The following is a 12,442-nucleotide window of genomic DNA, read 5'->3' as shown; positions in this document are numbered from 1 at the left end:
AAGCTACATAGGTGTTTTGCATAATTTAAACAGTAAAACATTTATGAAAAATGAAACAATTCATGAAACACCAAACCTACAAGAAGTAACATATAACAACAAACCAACAAACATTGTACTTAATACATGTAAATATATCACATTAAAAAAAGCCTTCTAAGAACAAGAGTATAAAAAGTCTGAAAACAAAATATTGAAAAATATTCCATTATTAGTAGCCTACCGCACATGACTTTTAAGTGCCACACATCTTAAATCATAGCTCTATAATCATATTTAACCATATAACCACATTTGGATACCAATACCAATTGGTTTTTATATAAAAATATAATAAACACATTTGTATTTTAATTTTCATTAAGTAACCCACCAAATCACCAACGCTGTAAATACTTTTTCAACCAGCAGAGGGCGGTATTTCACCATCAGAGAGGAGACAAACAACAAGAAACGTCTCAAACAGACAAACATGTCCGAATAATCATAAAAATCATACATCTCAAAATCTTTCCAGGATGCCACATTCATACTCATTCGAGTTGGTCAGAGAAGCTGAAGTGAAGACATTTACAATGTAATGTGAGAGACTTCTATTTCAAGCAAAATGCAGTTTATTTGAACTATATATTCAAAGAATGCTGAAAAAAATGCATTATGGTTTCCACAAAAATATTTAGCAGCACAACTATTTTCAAGATTAATAAAGATAAGAAATGTATTTTGCGCAACAAATCAGCATATTAGAATGATTTCTGAAGGATCATGGGACACTGAAAACTGGAGTAATGACCACTGAAAATTCAACATTGACATCATAGGAATAAGTGACATTTTAAAACTATTTATATTTTAAATCGACTATTTTTTTTGTATCAAATATGCACAGTCTTAAAAACTCGTACTGACCCCTTTTTTTCAGAAGCATTAATCATTTTCCAAGTCTTGGTCTTTCAAGTTTGGTCATCCATCAAAATACCTCAACTGCTTGTTCAACAATAGTGCTTTATGAATACAGCATTTTTGTAGAAAGCCAAACATTCTTTGATTTTCAGTTTGGTCAAAGTCTGTGTCTCCTGTGAAGCTAAACAGCTGAATTCATCAAAACATCTGTTCATAAGTGCTACATATGTCTGATTGTCTTCAATAGCTTCCCTCAAAGAATAAATGATCAGAAAATGATAAAATACTATACAAATGACAGTCTAGGGAGACCCACACAGTTTCCCGATCACCCTGATTACACATCAGTACTCCTAATCATTAATAAATGCTATACTAAGAAAAAAACCTTGATGATTTCAATTATTATAATAAAAAAAAAAACACAAAATGTTGAAAAATCCTCAGCTCAACTGAAAATACTGCTAACAGGAAGTCACAGCGTTGAGTAAATCACCCAAATAAATCATACACTATACAATATTTGGCCTTTGACTTCATTTTACAGAGTAAACAAGCTAGCATGTGAAGAGCTGCAAATTAGATAGCTATATTGTACTACTTTATAAACGTTGCTGCATATTTGCTGCATTTGCTGAAGGCTATTTACAGTTAGTGCACACTGTATATATTGCTTTGGGACATGCTTTTGACAGGCCAATAGATTTGCAACATCTCATGAGAGACATTTAAAGAGAGATTTATCAAAGTACTGTGACAGCACTGTTCATATAAGAGGGAAGCCACTGATGAATGATTCTAATATCTAACTGATAAAAACAGGCTGGTTCTTCATTCATCTTAGACGTCATGCTTAGCCACAGGACATTTGTGCCTTACTTTGTCCATTTTCAGTCTTTCCTTCACCCCAATTTCTGCTTCCTCCTCCTCATCCTGTACTCTGCTGGTGCTCTTTTCTGGCCCAGCCATTATGGGTTTGTATGACCACAGCCACTGATCATCCCAACCTCTCATAGGTATGAATGAAGTTCCACCAAGTGTTTTTGCTCTATTTCTTCATGATTGCCAGCTGATCAGTCACAAGTATCCTCCTAAAGACAGGTTTGGATGAGGTCTGCTGTCGTTCTGATGCTGGTCGGGATGCTGTGCCAGATGTGTCGTGTTACTCTCCATCGCATACTTTGTGTGGCTTCCATTCTGAAACTGATCAGACAGATGATTTTTGTATTATTAGAACAATTTGTAAGGTCAATTTGTTAGATCAATTCTAAAATTCATTAGAATCATCTTAATTATTAAATCCCAAGATTTTTCCAGCACTGATTTTCCAGCCTCACAGCAGAAGACTTGAACTGAATGGGCTGTAAACAATAACATACTGTACAGTGAACTAGTGAACTGGTTCTTTTAATTAACCAAATTCATACAGTGCAACCAGTGTAGTACAAATAATGAACAAATTACTCTTTTCAGCTGGTCCTTATAATGAATCTACACATACATTTATATTTGTATATAAATTGTTAGTTTTACAAAAGTAAAGCTATTTAAATTGTGTTTTAAACTGATATATTGACTCTTATATTTGTTAATAAGCAGCAATTTTATAATTTGGGTCTTACTACCTTACAATTTAAAATGAATTTGGTCATAATGTACCATGTTAGACGGTTTCCTATTTATTTAACCACATTAGTTGAGAGAACATTTCTTACATATAAGCAAAACGTTCACTGTAACTTCAATATATCCAAATGGATACGAATTGAATCAAGACCTTGTGAATTGGAATCTGGAAATTTTACATTTACATTTACATTTAGTCATTTTGCAGACGCTTTTATCCAAAGCGACTTACAATTGGGGAAATGTGTACCGATAACCAGCCCTAATCATTTTGATGACTGTCCATATACAACAAGGTTTTATTACAAATACTGATTTTATCACACATCAAATGTATAAACATCAAAGTACTATAAGATCCAGCTAGTAACAATGCTCTTCCAAAAGAGGATTTCTGCAGTGAGGCCATAGGATAATCATTTTGGGTTCCTCAAAGACTCATTCAGTGATCAGCCCTTAAAAGAATCATTTTTCTTTTGTGTCAAGAACATTTTCAAAAATGAAAGAACCTTTTCTACTATAAAGAAACTTTTGTGCAATGGAAAGCTTCCATTGATGTTAAAGGTTCTTCATGGAACCACAGGTGACAATGAAGAACCTTTATGTTTAAGAGTGAAGGTAGGTGAGCCTCACATTTGGTTGGTTCTTACCTGGCCTATGTAATCTTGTTGATCCAGACTTGATCCGACACCCACTCCTCTGTTTTGTCCTGAGTGCCCATTCCTCTCCACATCACCATCCAGGCCGCTGAGCAGCACTTCAAGGTCTTGAGCAGTGAACTCGCTCATACCTGTGTCACCTGCAGTGATATAAGGTGAAGAGTGCTGCTGGGAGCAGCTGAAGGACACAGTGCTCAGATGGTTCCTATTAGGGTGCTTCAGATCCTGAAGGGGCGACTCCAGGTAAAAGCATCCAGGCTGTTGGAGCTCTGGCTGGAAGAGAGGAGGAAACTGCTGAGCGTCGCTGACCAGAACTTCAGTGAAGTTCCCACAAACCTGAGCATTTATGAGTGTTTTACACTCCAGCAGATGGAGAGGTGGAAGGTATGAGCACTGAGACTGTTGGCTTATCATCTGAACTTGGTGTTTTTGGGTTGTTATGTGTGAAGGTTCGCATTGTGTGATTCCCGTTTCGTTATATGGTTGAGACATTATGTTTTGGAGATCTGGTATGGCCTGCGGTTCACGCTGAGGTTGTATTGGTGTGAAATGTTGTGTCTTTGGTTCAGGATGTTCTGTTGTAAAAGTCATCTGTTGTTCCTGAGGTACTAATGTGAGAGGATCACATGAATCCTGTAAGATTAATGCAGATGCTCGCTGTGGAGGTGTGAAGGTCTGCATAGGCTTCCCGACGAGATCCTTCAGACTGTCACCAGACATTATACAGTCTGCCTCCGTCCTGAGAGAGTGTTGTACATAGGAGAAGATGCCATCTGTGAGGTCTGCCACATCATTCTGACCACCGAGGTCAATCCTGAGGAACAGTTCATCCTGAAGGAACTTCAGATCTTCTGGTCTGATCCCTAAGCTCCCCATGAAGTTCAGTATCTCACAGCTGTCGTCTCCTCCAGAGTTAACGACTGGCTCTTGTTTGAAAAGAGAGCTTTCAGAGAGTGAAAGAGCACTTTCTTGCCAGTTACTGGAGAAGATCCCACCAAGATCCTCGTTCTCTAAACCCTGTACTGATACAGAGTGCTCATCTGCAGGACACACATAAATCGACTCATCCTGCTTCAGCATGGAGCCCAGCAGGGAGTCAGGGTCTACAGTTCCAGTGGATCTGGCTTGGGTACTGTCATCCAGAGCAGTGGTATCAGAAGGTATGGTGTTACTCTGAGATCTGAGCAGGTGCATGTCATAGAGAACAGCTTCTCCTGTAGTGAAGCTGAAAGGAAGCATCATAGCACGCTTTCTCAGGTTCTCCTCACCCTCCTCGTTCCTACAGAAGACAAAACGACTCATTATAAAGCACGACACCTAAGGAAAATATATTTTTTTGCCTTTGCTGACTATAGATAAAAAAAGACAAGAAGAAAATGACCTACCACAATTCATCATACAAACAGACATAAGTATACAGACCAATCACAATTAATATACAAATATTATGATCACTGAACATTAATTTTAAAATTGCAAAGTGAGGGAAGTAATGAGTGAAATGGATATGAATGTGAATTTGTAGTCATTTGTCAAAAAAAAAGGGGGGGGGGTTTAAGCAGACTATGATTGGAGAAGTTCAGCATAAGTCACCAGAGAATAGTATGTTATTTCACTGAAAAATTGAGTAATGACAATTTAACTAAAGTGAATATTAAATAAAATGTAATTTTTAAACAAACTTCTCTCTGTTAATGTATGCCAGACTTCTATCATTCACTTAAACCCCACCCCTGCATTCTCACATTCTTCTGTCTCCGTTTTTGAGTGTAAGGCACTAAATCCAATTTCAAAATCAAATCACAACCCATGGATAGAACTAAGTCCCGCCCTATTTTTTTTTTCTTTTTTCCATGATCCATTATACTCAAATGTATGTCAGAAGAAAAGGGCTGTCACTACTTCAGTCTCACTGCAAATTTAAAAATTACAAATATTATATGCGTGGATGAATCATTCACAGTAAGATCAATAATATGCATTTAGCAAATAAATAGGGGGAATTTTAATTTAATACTGACTTTAAGTTAGACACAGCACACCCTAATTATTATATTATTAAAAAAAGTACCTGTAATTACATTTTTACTATGAATACTGTCTAATAAGACAACAAAGAAAACATTTACAGGTTATTCAACATGAAAGACAAAAGAAAGACACAAATAAGGGCATACGTGATGACTCTCTGTGAGGCGATGATGCAATCTGGTTGCCCATTTTTGTAGACAAGTCTGGCGTTGGATTGTACCCAAACCCAGATGTTCTGTTTTGTCAACAGTCTGAACACAGTCAACCCACTTTCACCCGTCCTCATCACTACAGGGGAGAGAAATTATTAAACTCATTTGAAAAATCAGCAACTGATTTTGCTACCATTAATAATAATAGCAGTACATGCTTTTGATAGCAGTCTCCTTTTAAAAGATCAAAGGCAGGTAGATGTACATAGTATATGTATATTTGTCACTGGTTCTCATGCCTCAAGCAAGCATATTTGAGTTGCATGTGGGCTGATCAATGTTTATTCATGAATGAAAGCCTAAATTAAATCTATTCATCATATAAAGAGATCATGTCACATTTTTATTATGTCTTTTGTACTTTTAGGAGTGTGAAAATTATAGTTGTGTGGACTTTAATGAATGGATAAATATGTTGAGAGAATACAAAACCAATCTTAGGTCATTTGTGTTTTGAATATCTTAAAAGTTTTGGAACAACATGAGGTTGAATATATGATTTTTCATTTTTGGGTGAATGGTCCCTTTAGGAGCAATACAATTATTTCCACAACAGTAAGACCTCTACTTTATGACACAAGCAATGTTGAAACCCAGTGGTGGGAGCGAGTGAGGTGAGTGTATTTTCTTTTATCCACATTGATTTAAGGGAGTCTTACTCCGTATGTGGTTCTCGGCGCAGTAGAGCATGTCAGCTGCATGGATGAACTGATAGCCTGAGCCACGGTAACACAGCTCTTCCTCCGTGTAGCCAAGAACAATTTTCCCTCTGTGGAGAAACAGAAAACACATGACTTTGAATGTGAGAGATACTGATGGTGAGAAAGCAGAGGAATACTGCACCAAATCACAAGGCAATCATTAAAAACCCAAACATACTAATCCAAGTTCTTTCATGACAACTCTCGGAGGGATTGGCATGGTAATGTACATGACAATGTTAATGTATTTGGTCTTGGCGGAATAGATCTGCTACGCTGCTGTGGCAGAGCAAGTACAGAGACTTGCTACTGCCAATACATCCACAACATGCTGCTGTGAGCATGTAAGAAATATTGCTGCTCCAAATATAACGTACATGAAATAACCCCCATATAGCATACATGAATCACCTTTTAGCAGATCTATACAGGTGGAGCTGGGGAAAGTGGAGGGTTTCTGAAGCAAGCTGCAACTGCTACGGCAAGCACTAGTCATATATTTTTTTTGTGCTACTGTCATTCATCTTTAACTTTTAACTTAACTTCATTTTTAACATTTCACAAATCAAATGAGATAAAATTGCCTCTACGAGTCAACTGAAACAAACTAAAGTGAAAAACAAACAAGGAATAAATCCAGGAGTTTCTTCACACATATTGATAGGAGCTTATACTGTATATCTTACATTGCGTCACACGCGGTGGGCGTGAAATCCAGCTTATGCTTGGTTTTGAAAAAGCAGCTCTTGGTGCGGATCTCCAGTATGGAAGGCGGCTGCAGAGGGCAGGCCAGGGCAAACAGAGCCAGCTGAGGAGGGACGGGTTTCCCATCTGCTGTCCTCTCATTCTGCCCATACAAGAACGTCAAACGCCCCTGAAAGTTCACGGCCTATAAGAATACAAGCCATATATTTAACACATTTGAACCTATGTAAATACATTCCACAGCATTTAGCTAATTTTACCCATAAATATACACAGAAAATGTGATTCCATCTGGGCCTTGTCATGATATGACACCAGGCCTTGCTATCTTTTGATCACTTCCTTTATGAGATAAGCAAGACTGTGACCTCTCTTTGAACCCAATATATAAATAAGATATATGATTTAAGAATAGTTGTTTGAGCTGATTATACTAAAAGACTAAATTATTAAAATGTGTATTATTAAAATTATTAATGATTACAGTGCTAATAAAGTGCTAAGTGACGCTAACAGGGATAGTTCACCCAAAAATGAAAATTGTCATAATTTACTCACCCTCAAGTTGTTCCAAACCATCGACTTTCATACTATGGAAAAAATACTATGGAAGCCAATGGCTACCATCAACTGTTTACTTACCAACATTCTTAAAATATCTTATTTTGTGTTGTTTGAAAAGTCTGATAAAGGTAACTTTTGAGATAGGAAGTCTACATGTAGAAATTATCCAGCAGAGGCAGTTAACTGAGAAACATCTCAACAGGCTGAGTCATAACTCCAAGCTGTGTGGAAGTCATGAACTATAAATTAACTCAACCAAACAAGGACTGATATGATCTTAACATTATAACAGATGCATCATTATAGTCTTACCATCATACAGAATCTTAATATTGGTTCAAACAAAGCTAACAAAAGTATCTTTTGTTGTGTGTGAAATTACTTTGTATGTAGAAGCACAAGATAATTTCAGTAATTTCAGCCCTCATTCTAGATTATTACATTATCATTAGTACTCCTCAAAAAACGTGATGTACAATACACGGTTGTTTACAGCAAAAATACTTAATTACAGGGTTTTTGAGGTGCACACTGTTTTAAAATCCCTCATTATTCATCATTTCTCACACACTTTCTGCAATGAATTCAGCTCAATGAACAGACTCCATTCAAACTTGTTTGTAGACAGTTTCAGCTTTCAGTCTGTTATGGTATGCTGTATAATTTTGACTTCTTAAACTTTATTCATAGGAGAGCTCTGACTAGACTTTGACTTCCTTCAAGCTTTGGTTGGTACTGTAAATAATGTCAGCCTTGCATGTTATCTATTCTTTTCTTTTCTTTATAAATTTGTTTACAGGCATTCAAAATGAAATCTTCTGTTTTTTCATTTTAAAATCTCCCATCACATTGTCAGAGCTTTCAGCACTCAAAATCTACCAGCAATAATGCTACTGTAATAATTATAGATAGAACTTTGATGTAAAAGTTTGCATAAAATGTTTTTTCCTGTCTTGCAAGCACTGGTAATGAATTCAGGTAGTCTATATAAATATGGTTACTTAAAACATTCTGTAAAATAAAATAAAAAAATCTTCTTCATCTGCTGCCTAAGGAAATCAACAAAGTAAAATCTCTTACCATAAAATATTTTTTTTAAAGTGTCAGGAGTGAATATTTAAAGTCTATATTTTAATTTATTTATTCACTTTAATGTATTTATGATAATTTTCAACTTACAAGAAAGCCAGAGGAGTTGTTCAAAAGACATCTTAACCTGCAAACAAAATTTCGCTCCAGAAAGGTGGAGTTCTCTGGTGGCAACTGCTCTGGACTGTAGTATGTCTGAGGCAGCGGTGCATCCTGAGAAGCTTGACAAAAACAAAACAAAACTTGAATATAGAGAAAAGCATAGTTAAATACAAAACTGTTTAAAATTACACAACATAAAAAAAACAGGAAGATAATGCCCCTCTATCGGTGGCAGAATTTCGGCCCCTGCTGTGTAAGCATTTATTTAACTCATTGGCGGTAGTGTCCTTGCTTATGGCTGGATTATTGTTAAGTGTGTGCGCTGTCTGGAACAGCTGTCCTGTGTGTATAGTTCCGACAATAACAGGCCTTTCAAACTGCCAAGTGTTAGATCTCTAATGAAAACTGATCCAGCTTGGTTGAGAATAAAAAGCCCAAACTGAAACCAGAGCAAAGTGGCACAGCCTTTGAACACCAGCCATTAGAGGCTGTTACACATACGAATCTGAATCCTCAGAGCACATATAACTGAAAACCATCTAGTAAGGTATTGGTTAAAAACATGGCCCATGATGAAAAAAAAACAAATAAACACACAAACGTCTAAGAAAAAAAACATTTGGATGTCTTATCGAATTGTCAAATTGAACAAAGACGATATTTCAGATCCATTGTGAAAAGGTCAATAAAAATGTATTATTTTTGTTTTAAAATCAGGTTATGCATGGATTTATTTCCTGAAAATTGTAGAATAGGATGTTTTGTCTCTCACAATGGAACTTTGTCAAACTTTGTTTGCAGACACACGCAATCCATCTTCTTTGACTCTTTGTGTTGATGGAATGGGGACAGAATCTTTCAGCCACAATGCCCAGGTCTGCTCATGGTCTGTCTGGAGAGATATTTAGTTATTTTCTACCTTGCACTAGCTGTCCGGTGTCTGGGGTGCAGCTGGGGTTGAGTGCCCAGTGGAGCTGCCTCTGAAACTCAGCCCGGTCTTCAGTGTGAACGAGCTCATAAACACTCTGATGGATGAGATCTGACTGCAAAACAATCACATTGGCTTCACTCTAAGTAGATTCACAGCTGCTCATTACAGTTACAAAATGTCCCAAACTGAATTAAGAAATCTGAATCTCAATGCTGAAATAAAGACCTGTTTTTTTTCAACCTGTTTTTATCTAAATGTGCTCAAAGCCTGCTTTGTCTGGCGGCACCCAAACATACCAATCCAAGTTCTTTCATGACAACTCTCGGCGGGACTGGCTTGGTAATGTACACGACAATGTTAATGTGTTTGGTCTTGGCGGAATAGATCTGCTAAGCTGCTGCTGCTGTGGCAGAGCAAGTACCAAGACTTGCTACTGCCAATACATCCGCAACATACCACTGTGAGCATGTAAGAAATACTGCTGCTGCACATATAACATATGAAATACCCCCCATAACATACATGAATCACCCCGTAGCAGATCTATACAGGTGGAGCTAGGCAAGGTGGAGGGTTTCTGAAACGTGCTGCAACTGCATCATGTTTCACACTAGAATCATGTTTGTGGTAATAAGCTGGAATTTCACACATAATAAATTCTAAAGCTGCAATGAGGAATCTAAAAGACTGGTTAAGATCTCTTTCCACTGGTTTCATCAACTGAATCATCAAGTAAAATGTGTTAAATCAAGTGCATAATCCTTAATGTAAAGAACCCTAAATGCTTCTGAGAGAGTAGATCCACTAAACGGAGAAGAAATGTGTGCACTGCAGAACAGAACATGGATTGTTTGTTCTTTCTCGAATAGAAGGTGCCAGAAGACCATTTCATAAATGCATAAACCATTTGGGCTGCAGTTCCTTTTACCCGCACAATATATGTGCAAACCAGTACAAACCTGATGGAACCCCAAGTAGTCCTCAATGGTGGAGGAAGCATAGAAAATTGTGCCATTGGAGGTGACCACCAACACAAAGCCATTTATAGCCTATAAAAAAGAAGTTATACTGCTAATAAATAGAATTCTAAATCCATTTTGTTTTGTTTTTGACTTTTCTGTTGTTTGATTCAAACATTAAGGTTTCCCAGGACACATGAGCTCACCTGTAGCAACAATTCTCCCTCTGGCAGCTCCTGAATGTGTGGTTTAGTGTTATTTGCTAGCTGGTTGGAGTTCTTTGAATTCAGGGTCACTGCAACAGCAAACAAGCATTAAAGTGGCTCCGCACAATAGCTAAAACATAATACACATTCTTTATCAAAGACATCATGAGGAAGTTATGGATAACAATTCATAATATGTAATAATATCATATGAGGGTACTTGATCAGGCATAATCAAACAAGAGCACAACTTCCTGTATTAGAAAAAAAATGTCCTGCATCAATAATGGTTGTGAGAGGGAAATCTGAAATAATGTATTACAATAGCAACTTGAAACGTGGAGCTGTTGGCATCTGAACTACCAAAAACTGAAAGCAAATTATAATGCCCACTGGTTAACAATACACTTGTGCTTGGCACACATCACATGATATGTTTGCTCATGGAGTGGTTATGACATGCAAGGGCAATGAGAGGGCAGTATCTGTAAAAACACAGACACTGGTTCAATAACAAATAAGAGTGCCCATAATAATAAAAAATCTAGTTAAGCACATGTGGCAAGTACTTAGAAACATTATTTTTGTATTCATGTTGGTTTCATATGATTCTGAAAAACTTTTTTTTTTCTTGATTATGACTGCAGGACAGTTATTTCACCCTGACATCAAAGATGAGCTGTATTCAATCTGTATTTATTGTATAAATCAAATAAATATATTTTTGAATAGATTAAAAAATAAAATGCATTTAAAAAATATGACCCAGTTATGTGACAAACTAATTAATTGATAAAATATATCAATTGTGAACTTAGATTCTTCAAGCGTATGAACTGTACATTAACTCTTAACGATGGCAAGAACACACAAAAGATTCTGCCAGGAAAACTCATTTATATTGAGAACAGTGAATATATCCACTGCCTGCACTTACTAGATGACAGTAATGGATTAAAATGTAACTAATAGTCATTGTGTCAACAACCCCCTGGATTTGGAAGTATGTGCCAGTAAAACATTAAAGGGGTCATATGATGCGATTTCAATTTTTCCTTTCTCTTTGAAGTGTTACAAGCTCTTGGTGCATAAAGAAGATCTGTAAAGTTGCAAAGACTAAAGTCTCAAATCCAAAGAGATATTCTTTATAAAAGTTAAGAGTCAACCATGCCTACCTAAAACGGCTCGTTCTAACACGCCCCCACGTCTACTTCACAATATAGGACGATTTGCATAACGCCGCCCAAATGTTCACGCAAAGAAAGAAGGCGTAACTTTTATTCTCGCTGTAGTATTGTTGCTGCCGCCGCCATGTCGTGAAGACGCTGTGTGTTTCGTTGTGAAAGCGAAACTACTTTGTTTGGCCTTCCAAAAGAGGACACAACTAGAAATCAGTGCTTAAGTTGTATTTACAACACTGTTCCAGAACAGTTCAACCCAAATATTCAGATGTGTGCAGCACATTTTATGGAGGAGTGTTTCCTGACCCTGGTAGAGTAGACTACAATGTCGGCTGTTCTGACTCACAGACTGTAAGTACGTTTCATATTTAAAGGATTTGCCACTGATGATTCAAACACGAGTTTTGAGCAGTGTAGCGTAGCATTTGCTGTTTGTCATTTCTCCGATCACAAATGCAGACATGGTTTTATGTTTACGCGGCACGATGCAACGCAACACATAAAAAGACTGTATAAGTCATTATAATCCATAATTATGTCCCCACTGGATGCAACGAATGCCTCGTTTATAAT

The 12,442-nt window shown here is 36.9% G+C and overlaps 1 protein-coding gene across 1 annotated transcript in view; it reads right to left on the bottom strand.

Annotated features, from left to right (window-relative positions):
- Window positions 1-833: 833 nt before the first annotated feature.
- The window catches only part of ahr1a (aryl hydrocarbon receptor 1a), a 31,034-nt gene continuing 19,425 nt past the window's right edge, over window positions 834-12,442 (bottom strand). Inside the window, exons 3-11 of the mRNA XM_016482164.1 lie at window positions 10,689-10,777; window positions 10,483-10,572; window positions 9,512-9,635; window positions 8,581-8,711; window positions 6,819-7,021; window positions 6,091-6,200; window positions 5,366-5,507; window positions 3,180-4,467; window positions 834-2,106 (exon numbers count right to left, since the gene is read on the bottom strand). Of these exons, the coding sequence (XP_016337650.1) occupies window positions 1,981-2,106; window positions 3,180-4,467; window positions 5,366-5,507; window positions 6,091-6,200; window positions 6,819-7,021; window positions 8,581-8,711; window positions 9,512-9,635; window positions 10,483-10,572; window positions 10,689-10,777 (2,303 nt within the window). The 3' untranslated portion in view covers window positions 834-1,980. The remainder of the gene's footprint in view (window positions 2,107-3,179; window positions 4,468-5,365; window positions 5,508-6,090; window positions 6,201-6,818; window positions 7,022-8,580; window positions 8,712-9,511; window positions 9,636-10,482; window positions 10,573-10,688; window positions 10,778-12,442) is intronic.

Source organism: Sinocyclocheilus anshuiensis, unplaced genomic scaffold (genome assembly GCF_001515605.1).
Source record: "Sinocyclocheilus anshuiensis isolate Anshui unplaced genomic scaffold, SAMN03320099.WGS_v1.1 scaffold185, whole genome shotgun sequence".
Taxonomy (NCBI): Eukaryota; Metazoa; Chordata; class Actinopteri; order Cypriniformes; family Cyprinidae; genus Sinocyclocheilus; species Sinocyclocheilus anshuiensis.
Note: the sequence above shows the minus strand (reverse complement) of the source record. Positions and strands in the feature narration are given on the sequence as shown.